The 19,411-nt window shown below is 39.0% G+C and overlaps 1 protein-coding gene across 3 annotated transcripts in view; it reads left to right on the top strand.

Annotated features, from left to right (window-relative positions):
* PDE4D (phosphodiesterase 4D) overlaps positions 1-19,411 on the top strand; it is a 327,831-nt gene that overhangs the window by 127,996 nt on the left and 180,424 nt on the right. Inside the window, exon 1 of one of the 3 annotated variants that reach the window (XM_063295630.1) lies at positions 13,968-14,239. The exons of the other annotated variants lie outside the window; for them this stretch is intronic. Coding sequence (XP_063151700.1) covers positions 14,175-14,239 — 65 coding nt within the window. The 5' untranslated portion in view covers positions 13,968-14,174. Of the gene's footprint in view, positions 1-13,967; positions 14,240-19,411 lie in introns of those variants that run through there. 3 annotated transcript variants of the gene reach the window in all.

The raw sequence follows: 19,411 nt of genomic DNA on the forward strand, positions 1-19,411 counted from the left end.
TATGTTGTCAGCATTCATTGATTCCATGCCAAAAGTCTTCAGCAGAATTGTGTAATAAAGGCATTATAATTCATGAATTTTTGATATTGCATAGATTAGAAATCATTACCCCATCTACACATGGGAGGGAGATAAGAACTGCTGATATCACTGATCTTCAAATACAAAGCTGAAATTGGTGGACAGGTTTTGCAGCAAATTTTGAGTAACTATACAGAGGATGTGATTGCATGAAGGTTCCAATGTTCTTAAGGCCCTGTCTCACCTACCTTGTTTCTCCACAAACAACCAGTGAGGGGACTCAATAGCAACTTCAGACTCTTCTTCTTAGATAGTATAGTATATAAGACTTATCGTGCATATATATTGAGTCAGTTTTGACTCCTGGAAAGTGCCTGAATAAGGCAGGTTTTTTGGTAAGATTTTCGGAAGTGGTTTGCCTTTGTCTTCGTCCTAGGGCTGAGAGAGAGTGATTGGGCCAAAGTTACACAGCTGGCTTCATGCCCAAAGCAGGACTAGAACTCCCCGGTTCCTAACCTAGTGACCTTAACCACTACACCAAAGTAACACACACCTATACATACATCTATTATTATTATTTAAATTTATATGCTGCCCGACTATCAGTGACTCTGAGCAGTTTACAAATGATTTAAAACAGGAAAAACAAAATAAAAACAACAAGGAACAAAGGAAGGGTACAGATGGCCGAATTACAAACCAGGTGGAAACAAAAGGAAACCATGGTATCCTTCTGGACCGGCTGCAGGGGGTGGGAGTGGGTGGCACTGTATTGAGCTGGTTCTCTTCCTTCCTCAGTGGCCAGTTTCAGTTGGTGTTGTTCAGGTAAGAGATCCCACCCTTGGCTCCTAAATTGTGGGGTGCTGCAAGGTTCCGTACGCTCCTATTTAACAACTACATGAAGCTGCTGAGTGACCGTAACGCTAGCCTTACTTGTGAATAGACATGTACAATAAATCTTTCTAGTTTCAGAGGAGTTTAATTATGGGGAATTTTTTCTTGAGCACCCTGCTTGCTTTTCTGTATTCTTGAAGTGTATATATTAGAGTTTTCCTTGGGTGGAGGTTTTGGATGGGAAAGAAATCTTCTATTGCATCACTAGTGAATTCTTTAGGCTTGTTATGTTTCCTGGGGTAAGACAGACCTGGCAGGTTACCCATTACTATAGCTTATGCCTAAGCAATGGTTTACTAAATATTGACATAACTAGTCTTCTGCATTGATTCCCCGCCCCCAAGGGCCTTGTGATACCTTTAAAAGGCAAACTGGTTCCAACAAAAATAGGTTTCTATGGTAATGGCAAGGTGATATTATCTTAGATGTGTGCACAGGTTTCCTTTCTAACCCTTGCCACTTTGAAGTCACTTTTTAACCCATGTTCTGCAGAGAAGTCTTTCCATGTGTTTTAAACTTCTGATCTATAAAACTGCTATCAACTATTGAGAGAACCTTAAATGTGACCCCATTTTAGTTGTCTGATAAGCTGAAGCCCCTTGGTTGAAAGTCAAGAGATGGAAATTGCTATTAAAGATTTTTGGCATATTTTTAACTCAGATGGAACGTTAGTAACTTAGATGAAGCACCACATTTAGGAATGTCAGTTTTCTTCTGTGACTTGTTTCAGTGTCTTCCAAGCAGGAGACGCCGTTGACTTCAGCATCCCTTGGCTTGCTGACATGCTTGAGTTCTGCCTTGTTCTAGTGGCATTGCCGCTTTCTCAAATGCCTGCTGCTTTTCAGAGACAATAGGTGTTCCCTGACTATGTTTCTATTACTCATTCCTTCAACCAACAATTCACAACTGTCTGGTGAAATACATATCCTTTTCTCAGTGAAGCCTAAGGCAAACCAAGAGTTGGGTAGTTCTATCTTTTCTTTGTTATTTTATATTGTTTTGCCCTCTTCACTGAGCAGCTGGTATTGTCCTGGTTTTCCAGACAGATCTGGTAGCTTGATATATGAGCAGGATAATTCGGCTTTCGATACCATCAACCATGGTATCCTTTTGGGTTGCTGCAGGGAGTTGGGGGTGGGCAGCATAGTTTTGCGCTGGTTCAGCTCCTTCCTCCAGGGCCGGTCCCAATCAGTGTTGATAGGGAGCAAGAGATCTGACTTGGCCCCTTCTTTGTGGGGTGCCGCAGGGCTCGGTTCTCTCTCCAATTTAACATCTACGTGAAACCGCTGGGTGAGATAATCTGTCGCCACGGGATGAGGTATCATCAATAAGCTGATGATACTCAATTGTACATCTCCATCCCGGGTGAGGTAAGTGATGCTGTCATCACCCATTCTTGGTGCCTGGGGGCTGTAGGGGTCTGGATGGGGAACAACAGGCTTCAGCTGAACCCTGGTAAGAAGGAGTGGCTGTGGGTTGATGGCTTTTCCGTATCCAGGATATTGTCATCTTTGGTTCTGGATGGGGTTGCACTGCCCCAGACAGACCCGGTGCATAATCTGGGGATCCTCCTGGATTCGTGGCTCCTGCTCGAAGAGCAGGTGGCAGCCATGGCCAGGAGAGCCTTTGAGCAGCTTCATGTTGTGCACCAGTTATGTCCTTTCCTGGATCGAGAGGCCCTTCGAACTCATGCCCTTGTTATCTCCCATATTGACTTTCCTGGATCGAGAGGCCCTTTGAACTCATGCCCTTGTTATCTCCCATGACTGTTGTAATGTGCTCTACATGGGGCTACCCTTGAAGAGTATCTGGAAGCTACAGCTGGTCCAGAATTCAGCCACACAGGCTATCTTTGGCACCCCTAGAAGGGCGCACATAACACCTCTACTACATGAGCTGCATTGGGTGCCAGTTTGTTTCCAGGTCCAATTCAAGGTGTTGGTTATCACCTTTAAAGCCCTACATGGCATGGGGCCAGGCTACCTGAGGGACCACCTCTTCCGTTACATCAACCCGTCCCACCGGTCATGCAGAGAGGGCATGCTGCGGACCCTGTTGGTAAGAGAATTCCATTTGGTGGGGTCTAAGAGGCGGGCCTTCTCTGCAGTAGCTCCCGCCCTCTGGAACATCTTACCCTGGAGGTGAGGTTAAACCCCTTTGCTCCTGGCCTTCCGGAGGAATCTGAAGACCTGGCTCTGCCACCTGGCTTGGGGTGGGGAGGGGAATGGTCATGCCTGGGGATGGCTAGTGCCCTAAAATGCTCATCCCATGCAAGGACTGAATTAGATCATTGCCATCTGGACATCATTTTTATCTATGTTTATTAGTTACTTGTAATTGTAGTTTATATGGTCTATTTTTATATATTGTAATTGTATTATATATTTTTATTGATTATTTTGTTGTAAACTGCCCAGAGTCCCCCTGGTGGGAGAAGATGGGCGAAGACAAATTGGATAAATAAATAAATGATGTACCAGGAGTGGAGAGTGGAATGAGGAAGCTCTAACGAACAGAGGAAGGGGGCATATGATGAGACTGGTTTGATAGGTCTTCTATATATTGTAATTTTACTCAGTATATATGATGGTTAAAGATAAAACACTACTATGTTGGAACCTTGTTTTCTTGACTTTGATTATATGCTTCTTGAATTTGCAAGTCTGTACATACATCATATTTTGCTCAATTGTTTTTCTGGTTTTGTCAGTTTATGCACATTCTACCTTTATTCATCTGTGCTTTGGATTTTTTTAGGACATGCCTTCAGGCTGTTCAGATGTTGGAAGTTTCTACTGTGTTTTGGAATCATTATAAGTATGCAAGGGGTATCAGAGTGAAAGTAAGCAAAGGATTCTCAATTACATGCCAAGATTTGCTTTGTTAGCAGCTGACTGAAGACTGCTGTATCAGCTTTCCCACAAAATAACCAACCTCTTAGATTGTGCTGGTGGTATTTAGCTTTGATGGTCTTGAGAAAAATGGCTACTGATAGTCTTCCCATAGGATTGATGATTCATGTTGTCTGCTCTGCCCTCAACTCACTTTGCAGTACATGGAGCTCTACTCTTCATTTGCAGAGAATTCAAAAAAGTGTCTTATTCCAAATCAGAATATATTAGCCCAATATTATTTATGACTGTCTGGTAGGGTCTCTCAAAGATCGCAGAAGGACTTTCCTTTTATCTTGTGAGACTTTTAAGAAAGAGACTTTGGGTGTGTAAAGCATTGAACTCGGTCTGTTCTAGAAAAGGGCATGGAGGCTGTTTTGTAAAAGAATAATGGGGGAGTGTGAGGGGAGAGAGGGAGAGAGGGGAGAAGTGAGTGGGGTAGGCTGGTCTGGCTTTCCTTTTCCTGTTGGTGAAAGCAGTTTGACACTGAGTATGAGAGCTAGTTTGGGCTAGTGGTTAAGGCTCCAGGCTAGAAACCAGGAGACTGTGAGTTCTAGCCCTGCCTTAGGCATAAAAGCCAGCTGGGTGACTTTGGGCCAGTCATCCTCTCTCAGCCCATGACATCAGGCTTGGATGACAAGCTGGTAGCTCAATTCCTATTGCAACCAATGGATCAACATTTAGTTGATCTGAAAAAGTGGACTCTGCACCTGTGGGGAAAACACTAGGAAGAAAAAAAAGTTTGTTAGTGAGTGCTTCCAACTAATCAGGAGTTGGAAGAGGTTCACGTATACAATATTTATAAACCTATACAATACATGCAACACAGACATGGGAACAAAGAAACTTTTCAGAAACATGGCACACCTATACAGAGTAGATTTAGGTATGCATTTTAACAAAGTGGGGAGTAAAGCACTAAAGCAGATGAAAATAAAATAATTCAAGTGAATTTTCAATTCCAAGGTTATAGACTTTATTTTTATCACATATACATACATGCACAAGTATCAAAAAATAAGAAAAAAATCTTACTTAAAATATTGCCTGCTATCACATAAACCATCATACTGTTTTTAATATTGTAATACAAACATGTATTACAGATGGCGAGTCTGGAAGTTAATGTTTGTCAGATAAGAACCAGAAGGAGGTAGTATAGAAATGTCATAGCTATGGATTGGTGTTGGTGCTAAAATGTATAGATTTAAAAAGGTAAGATTAGAAAAAGAATTGACCACAAATTGATACTATGATTAAGTACTTTCTACTATTCCAGCTCTTTGTTGTAATTTCAAAGAAAGCCAGGGGCACATTGGCTCTTGCATTTTACTTGGCAGTCTGGAATTTATTTTACTCATATGTCACATTGCAAACTCTCAAACCTATTCTAATGATGATATGTCTCTATATTCTGTAGAATGTTCTGTTCTATTTTTTCTCAATCTTCTGTGAACCCAGACAGAAGCCCTTTAGGGCTGAACCAAAACTGTAGATTCTCTGTTTCAGCAAGGTATATGTGAGAGTATTCAATCTGGTCCATGAAACGTAACATCATAATGGTCTATGGCAACCTTTCTCAACTGGAGCAACCTCCAAATGTATAGACTTCAGTTCTCAAAATTCTACAGCCAACATGACCCTTGTCGAGAATTTTAGGAGGTAAAATCCATACATCTGAAGTGAAAACTGATCTGTGTAGGCCTAGAGATAGAGACAACGAGTACACATGTGGCTGGATTTATGTGGATTCTTTGGTGGAGTTACAGTTGTACAATATGGGTGCATTTACACAAAATCAAAGTTTGTTTAATCATGGCTTGTTAAAAAAACCCGAATCAGTCATGTAGATGAGCAGCATAACCATGGATTGTTTGCACAGTCCTTCTGGTTAGCTTTTCCGTCTTTTTGAGTTGTTCATGTCTCTTTTGCTTGTTTGGAGGCTTGGATGGAACACAAAACTAAAACAGGAATCAACCTAAAACCCAGAAACAAATTATGAAACCCAGAAACAAATTATGAAACCCATCACATTAGGCTACAGTGGCAGTCAATAAACGCAAACCAGACAATTTTAAATGGTGATTTACTGCCATAAAACAAATAATGTTTTATCTAGTGACCCTTTATGCTGAACTGAAATCACCCACTGTATCAGTATTACTTCATTTGAAAATCAGGCTTTTCTCAAATGGCTGGCATAGTCTTTAAACGTAGAGCTTGAAGAGCATGGAAGAAAATTTACTGAGATTTGACACTGGAATTTAAGCTGTTTTGCTGCAAAACACAAGTATAGGAAAATGCTATATGACTAGAGTAAGTTCTTGTCAATTTTTTTTTTAAAAAAAATACATTTTAATCCCTTAACTACCCCAACTTTTGCCAAATTTACAGCTGGCTTTATCTTTCCTTGACTGTTCCTAGACTTCCTGTATTGTAAATATGCCATTGGGGCCAGCACCCAGAATATTAACATCAATAAAATTGTACTCCTTATATTGTATACTTATAATGATATAATAATAAGTATATACTTATAATGAGTGAACTTCAGTTTCCTTGGGCCGCAACTATTCTTGCCCCAGAAATAATGTTATACTTTTGGTAATTTTTATACAAAAGTAAAAAAAAAAAAAAATTCCTTGACTGAAATATCTGACCTTGTTTTCTTTTTCTTCTCCTCTGCCCTCCCCTGAAAGAGACACTTAGCCTCTCTGTTTAGACGTTGAGAAACTGTAGAACACTCCTGGGCTGCTAATCATTCAGCTGCTACTATTGCAGCAAGAGAACTCAGATATCATCCCAAAGAACCAATTCAGCAAGTTTATTTTTACCAGTCATCCAGAGTGACATACTGAGAAGCAGTTGGAGTGAAGTGTCCATTGAGCAACTCCTTGCACTCATGCATATTGTCTCTAGCTCAGTCGGATTTTGGTTTATTCTTGTTGCTGATTTCCAGGAAAATGTACATAGATTGAGAGTCTCTCAGTGCAGTCATGTGCATGTCATGCTGGCTGGGGAATTCTGGGAGTTGAAGTCCGCACACCTTAAGTGGTCAAGGTTGAGAAACACTGGAATACGCTGACAAGCAGCAGTAAACCTCTCTTCTTATTAGAAGGTAGTAAGGTAGTAACTATTAGAAGATAGAAGACAGAACTATTAGCAGTAACTATCAGAAGTAGATCCTGCAAGCTGCTCTGAGGCAGAAAAAGTAAAATATTTTTTCTGGTTCCTATGTTGCCCTTTCTTTGGGGTCCCTAGCGTGCTACACTGCTAGAGTGTATTGCCTCCAATATCCTTTCCATGCACCAAGGAACAATTCAGTAATCAACACACATATCTTCAATGGCTAAGGATGATGGGAGTTGTAATCTAAGTGGAAGGCATTGGATTCCTTCTCCATACATAATGTAAATGCCTAAACTAAAAAAAATCCCAAAGTTCATAAAAGTATACAAAAACTGTATTTTGGGGGGAGGGAACTTTGAAGAATAGCCCAAGGAAGACTCAACATGCTGGATGTCTACAAAATGCTGGCAGGCAGTTTGGGAACAAAATGGAAAACAAAACTGTGCAATTATTCTTGGTTGGTTGAATGCAAGTTTAGAAAACTAAGGTAAAACTTTTCAGTAATAGTATTCTTGCAGATATCATTTTGCAGCTTATCATGGTTAAATGGTTAAATTTGCATTTTAAATTTTTCTTTATTTACTCATTTTTAATGAGGTGTGCCTGTCCTGCCCGTCTTTTGATTCTGAGAAGCCTGGTGTAAACAGGAATCTACAAAGCATTGCAACATTACATTGTATCTAAAATTATATAAACAAGCACAATTCACTAAGGATTGGGCATATTTTAGTTTATTAAATATGTCTGTATGTAACTTTTTTATTCTTTCTCTAGCAACTTGAAAATCTTGAAAAAGCCTCTTTTATGAGATGAAGGAAAAGATTTCTAAAGCAGTATTTCCCACAATGTTTATTTCATTTTTTAAAAGCTGCTTCCTGATCTATCAGATACTTTTAATCAACCAAAATATTTAATCCAATAACCTCACAGATTCAATGATTAATTGTGTAAGCTTACACATATCTAATTGGAAATGAATTATATTCAGTGGTGCTTACTCCCAAATTAGTGCATATAGGATTATATCTTAGATTGCAAGGTTATACACATTTAACTGAGAACAAATCTCATTAAATCTAAAAGATGATATTTCTGAGTAGTCATGTGCTATATACATTTTGCTGCCATGTCCTTTAACCTACTATTAATTCTCAGAATGCAGTTCTTGGACTTTGGAACACTGTTTTAGAAACCAAAGGATCAGTTGGATTTCCCCTCTGAGATTGGAGGAAAAGCTTTGAACTTGGAAGGGAAATTGAATTCCCTTATCTACCTCTGTGGCTGTTTTTTTCTGATGTTGAGAATCTCTAGGGTAGAATGGAATAAAGAGACCAGGTAGAAAGGGACAAAGGGTAATAGAAGGACATGGGAAAAGACAGAGATAAGCTCTCCAAGTCTTCTATCACACCCTTAAATGTGGCAAAAACATTGGTCAACTCTGAGATGTGCCTAACTGTTCCTTCCTATTGGTTCCAATGGAAGGGGAAATCTTTGAAAAAGAATTCTTCCGTAAAATTGGCAGAAAGATGCTTGTTTAGAACCTCTTGAGTTTCAGCATTCCAAAATCAGGGAAATCCGACGATGGTAAGGAATTGCTTACATTCCACTGTGATTCTTAGCCATTTTCTTTTCAAAACTCTCTTTAGGAGGAAAAAAAGTTACATTGAGAGTAGGCTTGCTAGTTTATCATCAAGAGGGAATTATTACTAACATGTTCCATGACCTTGGGAGAAAAAGAAACAAATGAGTTTTGCTACTCATAGTGATGACATTTAGACTGCTTTTTGCAGCAATTCTCTCACAGTACCATATAGAGATGCAATCTTACTGAGAAAATCTGCCTTTTCCATCTCTACTACCACTACAGCAAATCCTATTTTTGATACATACTCTTCCTTTTGGTGCTTATTTAAAACACTGGATTTTGAAAACTTGGATGAAATGAACCAGGTTTTGTGAGCAGGTGTCCAAAAAACTGTCTTCATCTTCAGAATTGTTTTAAAATTATTTAAAAATAAGCTTTCATGATCTACAGTGAAAGATACTGCAGAGTTTCAAAGTGGGGGGGGGGAACAGGCCTTGAAAAAGTGTTGTTATGCTGTGAAAGATCAACACTGGCATCAGTGTCAGTAACAAAGAAAAAATTGTACTAATTATCCATAATTAACATCACATGTTTATAAATCCTTCAGATATCTGTTTAAATATATTTTTCAACACAAGCATTCCAGATAAGATCCAAAATTGCACTTTAGAGCTACAGAAGGTTTATTGCTCTCCACCCTGTTCCTGCCAAATTTTCCCTTCTAGGGCAAACTTTAATGTTTAGATATTTGAGCCCTTACACATCTGTAGTTGGACTTTTCAGTGATGCATTTCAGGCCCTGATCTTCTGGTCCCAGATTGCTCTAGTTTTTCAGTGTTGAGTTGGTGCAGCATCATGACTGAGAGATTAAGATATGGGTCTATTGTTCATGTCTCTGGTTCAAGTCTGGTTCAAATCTTGTGTCTACTATGAATTTAGCACATGACTGTATGCCAAACAGCAAAAGCCTTCAAGCTTGCCGGAACTATTTTATTTCAGCTGCTAGAATCTCAAATACTTTATTTAGAGCCAGGAGCAAAAGGTAGCCATTTCATTTGAGGGGGGGAAGGACCCCAAATTCTATTTCTGGCTATTATCCCAAGCTAATTTAAGTTGGGGCAAGGGAATTATTTTCCTTTTGTTTTTGCTAAAACAAATAGATTTCAGAAATTTGGTAATCTGCTGCAGATCATCCACAAGCTGACCCAAAACCTGCCTCTGTCTTCTCATTTCTGGAAAAGAACACAAGAACCAACTGGAGCAGATAAATGGCCTCTGTAGTTGAATACCCTGTTTCCCATAGTGGCCAATCAGTTGCATCTGGGAGCCTGCAATCTGATTTTCATCACTGTTTTCCAAACTCTGAAATGAAAGTTGCATACAGTGATTGATAGCCTTAATTCATGTTTGTCCAATTTTATTTTAAAGTAACACCAGATACTTTTTCCTGATGCTCTTGCATATGTTTTGGTATGAATTGATTATAGGCTGTGTGAATGTCTTACTGTTCCATTTTTGATCCTCTCTGCAGTGGGCCCTGTCTTCCATGTAGTCATTAAATCCCAAGATTAGACACCATGAGGGAACTGCTCTCATTGGCCTTTTTAGGAGCAATATTATAGCCATTACTATAGAGGAGGCCTACGCTTGAGGAAATAAATTCTCCTTCTACTGGATAAATTTAGAAAACTTTTCCATCCCCCTTTTCTGCTTACACACACACACACCTATACCATGCATAATTTTACAAACAGTACTTGTCATGCTCACTTGCCTTTTTTCCCCTTTCCCCTTTGAAGGGAAATTAAAGACATTGTAATCAATATTGCCTTTATATTCTAGGTCACATTCCTAGAAGGAATCCTAGTATTCCATACACATATCCTAGTACTAGGTCATGCCTAGTATGAAATATCTACCCACTGTATTTCATTGTAGCATTCCCTCTGCAGAGTATACACTGGCCCATTCTACAAATACTATCTAAGATAATGCATTGGCTATACAAATGCTATTATTATTTGGCTACACATGTATTATTATTCTTTATTCAGTAATGCATAAAATCACCTTTCCATTATGCTGGACTGCTGGGATGGGCAGTGCACAGCCCCCCACATTTTATTGAAGTCGAACTTCTATCAATCTCATAGCTAGCAGTGACGGATGCTGGGAATTGTATTACTAGCATTATTGGGAGAACATACATTGCTCACTTCCACTCTGCGTAGTTGACACCAATACTGTATGGATCTGAAAAAGAAGATTCCAAAAATGGTTGTGCTACAATGTTTGGCACTGCTCATAAACATTCAGCTGCATAATAATCCTGCAGAAAAAAGGTATGTTTAGGGCCAAGATAGGCAAGATGATAGATAATCACTGATCTTATTTAGTTAAAAAGACAAACTAAAGTACAACACTTAGTGGCAGAGAATATGACTGGAGTAATACTATTTATCTACTTAAACTGGATTTTCATGGCCTGAATACAGAAGAAAATTTACAGGGAAACTAATGCATTTCCTCCTGAAGCTTGAGAGGTTACTTTTGATCAGGGAAACATCCTGGGATAATAATTTTGATAAAGAAAATTGGTTGTGGGGAAAGGTTTAAGCAATCCTCTTTCAGCATTTAAAAAAAACTAAAAAACAATCTGTTGGCAGATATTAATGCATTTGCTGTGCATTGTATTTTCAAGGCTGTTTGGCTAACTTGCTCCTTTGTAGTGTTTGTAACCCCAGTGTTTCTCAAGTGGTGATATGCACACCACCAGTGCTACACAGCAAGACTCTAAGTAAGATGTATCTCCTGTCTCAAATCAACATTTCAAAATCAAAATATTGGGAGGAGAGGCAAGGAACCCCAGGAGAGAGAAGGAACCCAGAGAATCCAGATGCTCCTTGGTGTAGGAGGAAATAAACAACTTGGCAAAGCATTCCCAAGAACGTGGTGGTGATGAGCTCCATGCTTTCCATTCATTGCCTTACTTGAAGAGAGTAAGGAAGATGACCTTGATGGAGATAAGCAGAAACTGTTCCCAGGGCAAAAGCAGCTAAAGCATTTTTTAAGTCGAGAACGGCCAGATAACATTCGGAAGCAGCTCAGAGAGACACCTCCCTATTTCAGCTGCAAGTTTCCAGACTGTTTTCAAAGGCCATTCTATTGAGGGTGGATTATGTGCTTATCAGTTCTGAATCAAGGAGGATGTAAATGGAGAGCACACCCCCATCCAGAACAGGTACTTCTCCTGATTCAGTCTCCAGACTCAGCAGCATCTTTTCTGAATTAAGCTTTAGCTTGTTACCCGCATTCAGTCCTTTTCTGTGTGGGGACAGATGGAGGCTCTTGAATAGCTTATGGGCAAGAAGAAATACAGTTCAGTATCACCAGAATTGGCAATGAGCTCCAGACCTTGGAATGACTCTTGCTAACAACGTGACATAGATATTAAATAATGTGGGAGACATTTGATTTTAATTGGGAGTGCATTTATTAATGGGATTGATTGATTGATTAATTAATTCTACCTAGCTTTGCAATTGTACATCCTTAAAATAATTAGGTATTGTAAGTATTATCTCTGAGTAGAGCACAACTTCTTGTGATGACATGTCAATGTTCTTATTATTTTGTTGGCAACAGTACAGAAATCCTTTGCCACCGCTGTCTCCTGGTCTGTTTGTTTTTTAATCTTCCCCAGCTAGTCTATACTCATGGGATTTCCTGGTGGCTTGTCATCCACGTATTAACCAGGTCCGATCTTGGCCCAAATTAGCCAGTTGCTGCCACCTTCTATGATCCTTAGAATTTACCATGACTGATAACTATAATAGGAGAATGCATGTAGCTGTATAAATGTCCTGGGAAAAAGTGATTCTTTGACAAGTTATAGTTTTTTGATAGAATGATGGTGATATTTAAGATACAGAAATGGCTGAAAGCCACTGCTTTAACTAACAAAGAAGGATCCCCTTTAAAATCTCTCAGTATTTGCCAGTGAACATGTTGTGAAGATAAAAGCTTGGAAGAATGAAGAAGGGAACGTGTAGCTTGATCCCTCACTGAAATTCTTTGTACTGTTATGGAACTATTTGCATACAGATGACTGGTGTAAGCCTGGAGGGCAGACAGGATCATTCCTGTCAATGAATAGCATGCACAAGTCACGCTGCATGATTTTGAAAACAGCAAGTAACCCTTGGTTGATGCCAGCTAGTTATTAATAGGTGTCTGCCTAGGAAGGGAAGAAAATGTAATTCTCTAAATCTTGTTTTATATTTTAAGATATTCTGAATAATGTAAGAAAAAATAAGGTTGCTGGAATTGGTTTCATTTCCAAAGCTGCTCTCTTCTGAATTCTTTGCAATGCGTAATCTACTGTTCTTGAACTATTGCATGAAGGAATAGTTTCTCTGCATGTAATCACTTGTTTGGGGCATGGTTTTCTCCATTTAAAAAGCAAATTACAAAAGCAGATCTGTATCACTGAATTTAAAAATATCTGTGTGTCTAGTTACATAAATCACTATAAATAATTTCAGTATAGCCAGTAAAATGCTTCCACTGTCTCTTTCACAAACTGAATGTATTTTAAATCAGATAATTTCAGAGGAGCTTATTATTGTTAGGCAAAGAGCTTATATGATAAAGTTCACTGAACATGATAACTGTGTGGAAACATTAAACTCTAGGCATTGCCTGCAATTCTGTACACACACTTTCTTGGCTATAAATCACATTGAATTCAGCTGAATGTACTTCGACAGGCAAAAGTAACTAGAGAAATCTAATAAATAAATAAATAAATAAATATAAAGTGACATTCTCTGAAAGAAGTTATAAAACAATGTCTTTGCATGGGAATAAGAGTAGAAGCAAAACAAAAAAAACCCCTCCCCCTTCTGTTTATTTTTTTGTTTAAACTTTCCTACAGTATTTTAAGGTGTTTTCTCAAGCAGATGTTACTTAGCCCTCAAGCAGTTAGTGTTTGTGTGTGCATGTGATTAAACAACTGGATGCCCTTTCCAAAGCTGTGTGAAAAGTGTGAGTGAGCCAACAAGAAAGAAAGAGAGGAATAATTACGCTCTCAAGTAATCCTTGTATGGAAACAAGGGATCATAAATATATCAGGTAATCCTCTTGTCAAATGCGGGGTCCGCTCTGTTAGGCCGCCATTTAACTCTTGCGCTTCTGAAAGTGAAGCTTTCCTGCAAACTCGCTGCTACGCCCATGTCTCATCTTCATTTTTTCCCTTTCACCGTCTATCAACAATTTTAGAATGTGGCTGACCTTTAAACCTGTTATTATAGGATTGCGAGGGGGGGGAACAATCGAGGCTCTTTCAGCTGCTTTGCTTCCCATGTGACTTCGATGGAGAACCGACTCAAAGCACAGTGTTCCTCCCCCCGCAGTGCAAGGCAGAAGAGAACAGCTCTGTCACTTTCAAACCGTCCTGGCATAAATGCAGAGGAAAAAGCGAAGAGCTTCAGCAGTTTAGAAGTCATCTCAAAGATCCTGGGCTGTTACGTGGAATATGTTTCCCTGGAAGCTTCTCCTTTCTGTTTCCTTGGCAAATGGAATGTATGGGGTGAAAGAGGTGTGAAGACAAATGAAGTGCCGCTCCGAAGAAGCGCTGGGTTTTTATTTGCACAATGAGTATTATAATGAAGCCGAGATCCCGCTCCACCAGCTCCTTAAGAACCGCCGATGCAACCTGGTAATGCGGTTTTCCTTCCCTCCTTTCCTAATCCCAGCTCTCTATCTACAGATGCTTTGAGTTCTATTTTGTGACGTGTTAATAAATTATACATACCGATCTCAAAGGTTTGGAGGAATCGGTAAGCCAAAACTGGAAGTAATCTTTGTCCTGCCCTATGCAACATTGTCGAGGGGAGAGGATTACCTAGCTTTATTATTATTATTATTATTTTGATGAATACAAACAGTTGCTGCTGCCTGAAAAACTTACTGAGATGTGATTTTGAAAGGAGGGGCAGGAGGATCATCGTTTTAAAGGCTGTGTATTTTGCCATCTTTGTTCATACTTCGTCTGCATTTTAATAGATCGAGTGGTGACAGATCTTATGATTTATGAGGGGTGAGATTTTATCTTATATACTCTGCTTCAGGAAAAAAAAATCCTCCTTTCTGAAGAGCCTGTATTAATAGAGTTACAAGTGCTGGTGTAACATCGTGCTAACAGTACAATACTATGCATCTGCAATCAGTACTCCCACTTATTTGGAAGTAAAACTGCTGAACTTAGTATACTTTACTACTTGAGCATGCATGCATAGATTGTTCTGTTAGCCCAGAGACCAAATCAAGTTAATCTCAGCTCTTGCATGAACTGATCAGGTGGCCTTTGGCAAGTCGCCCTCTTACGCCAGTTTAATACCCCACCTCTGTTATATGAGAACCGTTTATGAAACAGGGTCATAAAACACATGTGAGAAAGTGTTAACATCTGAAAATGCAATACTGTTGTAAAATACAGTTTTGTAGTCCTCTTTAAGGTTGCCACTTAATATATGCGAACCATATAATGCAGTAAGCCAGAAGGGTCAAACTAGAACTAGGTTTTAAATAAATCCATAGGGTTCTGTTGTCAGCTTACTATTCAGCTGGCAACTTTATATTATGATTCTATAAATTGTAAGGCTTTTCAGGATCTTGATTCAGGAAGGACAAATTTACTCTTACCTATGCCCTGTAGTCATATCCTGATTTATTTCCAGATGCTTTGACATCCTGTCACTTTTACTTATATCTTCCCTTATTGTTGCATTCATAGAGAAGCAAACAGAAACCATTCAAGGGCATTATATCATGTTATTTCCTATTGTTCTGATAAAATGAATGGTTCAAAATGTAAAACACTCATTACAGGTACCCTTGACTGTCAATTTCCTCTTTGAATCAGGATCTTTCTGTACTTTACTTATGGAATTGGCCACGGTTTGATATAGCCTTGATAGCTCTAGCAATGCTACTAATCCATAGTGAGATCCACATAGTTTTGTTAAAATATTTAATAGGTGATCCATGACATAAAAAACATTAACAAGATGTGGTAAAACGCATGCTATTAAGCTTCACTTTTACAAGTTTCACAAGTTTCATGCCTCTAGCATGACTGGCAGTGGATTTAGTTAAACTACGTCAGCGGCGCAATATGACACAGTTGGAATATTCACAGTAAACTATTGCCAACTCTCCAGTACAAAAGCACAAAGAGGCATCTCTTGTTTGCCTCTGCAGTCATCAGTCTGTAATGGACAGTCCTTATTCAGGCAAAATCCCAACTGATGTCACACAGAGTTTCACTTTGTTATGCAGAGAAACATTCTATAGCTTGGATTTTTTGTTAGAACCACACAGATATACATACCATAGCTCTCATCTCCACTTTTATATTATTTTGTGGCTCTTCTGTTTTTTTTCCAGCAGCCAGATAATATTATATGATTCTTTGTTTTATTTATTTGCATGGTTGTACAATTACTGACTTACTTTCACAGTGTAACAGTAATGATAATAATTCTACAGCAGTGTTAGAGACAGCTTTAAATGTTCTCTGATGTAGGTCAAGACATTTGGAAGCAAAAATATTGCCAACTATAGCAAATTATTGTCTGTGTCCCTTGAGCGTAATCCTGGTCTTTGTAAATGTAAATCATCCCCATGGCAAGGCAAACATTTTAAACATTCCCTTTGTAAGTTAATAAAATAAAGGTAGGGTGTTCTTTTTACAATAAACTATTCTAGTAAAGTATTTATCGGATACTTATAGACATCTCCTTGACTAACCTCTCCTACTGATTGGACAACTAATGTAGAATTTATGAAGAGAGAAGCCTCTCCTGTGGACCACATGCAACAATAGGTGTTGGGAGATAGCCACACATGTGTGTATTTGAAAATATACTGTATGTCCCTGACATGCTCATACACTTTCCCTATAACAGAGAGAGATTTGCACATACATTCTCCCTCCTTCCCCCGATCTCACCAGAGGAGAGGTAGAGAAGTTTAAAATTTCCTTCCCTGTATGCTGCCTTCTACATGCCTCCTTACTCCTCAAAATCATATTTTCTCTCGTCTACAAAACAGTTGTTTTTCAGGATGCAAGAAGCACAAACTACATGGGAAAAAGAGTGTGCAAGGAAAACTTAACTGATTGGGACTTACTTTCTAATCAGTGTGCAAGGACAATTAGGACTGTGGGTTGTCCAGATCTTTGGTAGTTCAGTCACTGTGCTATTCAGGGGGGGATGTCCCCCTCCATCTTCCCACTGTGATCTACTCCCTCAGGGTATAGCACCATCCATTTGTCTATCAGGGTGGCCTTATTCTTGCAGATCTTTATGATTAATTATCCAGGCTGCTGTCTCTGAATAATTTCATTGTGAACTGGGGAGTGCATGATGCCAGTTGGAAAGGTCTAGTTAATGCACACTGAAATGTCAAATGTATAGTTAACAGCAGTACTCTATTAAGGACTGTCCTGCGGTTGGTTGTTAGAATATTCTTCATAGAAACCGGGGGACCGTGAGTTTTAGTCCTGCCTTAGGCATGAAAGCCGGCTGGGTGACCTTGGGCCAGTCACTCTCTCTCAGCCCAACTCACCTCACAGGGTTGCTGTTGTGCGGAAAACAGGAGGAGGAAGGAGTATTAGGTATGTTCACTGCCTTGAGTTATTTATAAAAATAATAAAGGCAGGATAGAAAATAAATAAATAATAAAATAAACTTCTCTATGTGATCCAAACCAGCATGTCAAGAAGAAATCCAGATTAGAAGCTTCATCCTAGTGTGCTCAGTTTGTATAAGTTGCATACCACTACACAGCTGTAATCTAAAATAGCCTTATTCAAAAAGAAGTGAGAAGTCTAGGGATACATTAGGCTAGGGAGTCCTTAAACTTTTTGACCCTCTGGCACATTTTGAATTTGAGCAACTATTACTTGCGCCTCCACAAAGTGTCCATGCAGGATTCTGGTTAGCCACAAAGGACATGTCACTGAGAGTGAGTAAGTTTGGGTCTGATTTCTAAAAGTCAGACTTGTCTCCACAAGGAATAAGTGCCAGGGCGTTAGTACTACTCAGCGAGTGCAATGCAACCAGATCCCTGCTGTTCACACCATCTCAAGGATGCTTTTTGTATTTCTCCATTCTTATCTAACAGAGGGTTTTACAGGTTGTTATTTGCATGACCCATGGAAAAGCAAAGCTTCTGTCTTCAACAGTACTGGTCACTGAATGCCTGTGGTCTATATAGTAGACCAAACAGTAGGGTTTATTAAAAAAGAAAAAAGAAAAGCCGAAACCAGTAGAAGGAAAGGTTTTAACCTCTAGCATACCTGCTATCCTGGGCAAAAACAGGAAGAGCAAGAAGTGCCAGAGAAGGTGTCTGAGTTTGCTTTAGTGTTTAGATGTTATGAGAGGGGGAGTGGTGCTGGGAAAGGAATGGAAGACAACACAGACATAAATAATCAAAAGATAGCAGATGAGTTATTTGACAGCTTCTTCCATAAATATTTAGCCCATCTGGAGAGAAATCTGAGAAGAGTTTCAAATTATTTAGAAGTGCTACTTTAACTCACTATAAAGGAGGTTGGAAAATTCCTCTTACACTTTCCAAGATGTTGTATTTAGCCCCTACTAACCTTAAAGGTACCTTCCTGAAATCTCTGCAGCTCTTGCCTCATTGATCTTGCCCAGCTGCGTGGGTCTTGACAAGGGCATCATATTGTGGACCACACTTTAATAGGATAATTCTGTTTTTAAAAAGCCTATTGACTGAGCAGAGAGCCAATGCTTGAAAGATGATTTCTTTGATCTGGTGTTCTTCTGTGTAGGATAAGTATGAACCAGGGAACATTTGAAAAGACCAAATGATTTTGGAGGAAGAGATTTTTCATCATGTTCTTACCTTTGTACTTGTACTTAAGTCAGTGGACCTTAAAAGCCCTAAATGTTTGAGGATTATTATTTGAATAAGACTTTGTCATTCTAAAAAAAATTTTGAACTATGAATTATTTCATAGTTTCACTGCGCTGTTGCTTTCAGACTTTCAGGGATACAGTTTGTGATGTTATCTGATTCTTTTTAATTATTTATGTTTTGTGCTGTCTGCTATACCTGAAAGCATTTCAGTGTATAGTTGTCAGGAAAAGAGGAAAACTGAACTGGACCAGGATTCATTCATTAATTCATTCCAAAACTGAATTTGGAATTCCCTGTATTCTAATATCAGTGTTGATGGATCTATTTGGTTATGGTGTTATATGGAAGGCAGGAAGGCAGCAGGCTATGTTGCAGAGGGGCTTAAGGTAAAAAAAAGTGTAAAACTCTTAGGAGTGCTTTGTAAAAAATTATACCAATACATGTGCATTATTCATTTCTTATTGAACAGTTGAGGTGAATCCCCAAGTTTGTTTTATTTTATATATTAGAATTTATTAGAATTAATCATCAGCTTTTGAGCTAGGCCTGAAACCAGCCTTTCTCAACCTTTTGACCCTGGAGGAACCCTTTAAATATTTTTCAGGCCCTGGGGAGCCCCTGCACATTCAGGCTCAAATATAGGCCATAAGTTACAAAATTATTATATTCGTTTCATGTGTAAGCCTGTATATATGCATTAACAGTGTTCTTAAACTAAAAATAAAAAATAAAACTTACCTCTTCAATGTGAAGTTGCCCAAATTTGAAATAATTTTTTAAATAAATTGTGATCTCCCAGGGGACCCCTAGAGACCTCTTGCGGAACCCTAGGTTCAATGGAACCCTGGTTGAGAAACCCTGGCTTAAACAATCCTTTTCTTTCTAGCCATTCTAGATAACCCTGCTATAAAGTGGTCATACATCCAGCAGTGTCCTTGGG

This window comes from Candoia aspera, chromosome 2, assembly GCF_035149785.1.
Source record: "Candoia aspera isolate rCanAsp1 chromosome 2, rCanAsp1.hap2, whole genome shotgun sequence".
Taxonomy (NCBI): Eukaryota; Metazoa; Chordata; class Lepidosauria; order Squamata; family Boidae; genus Candoia; species Candoia aspera.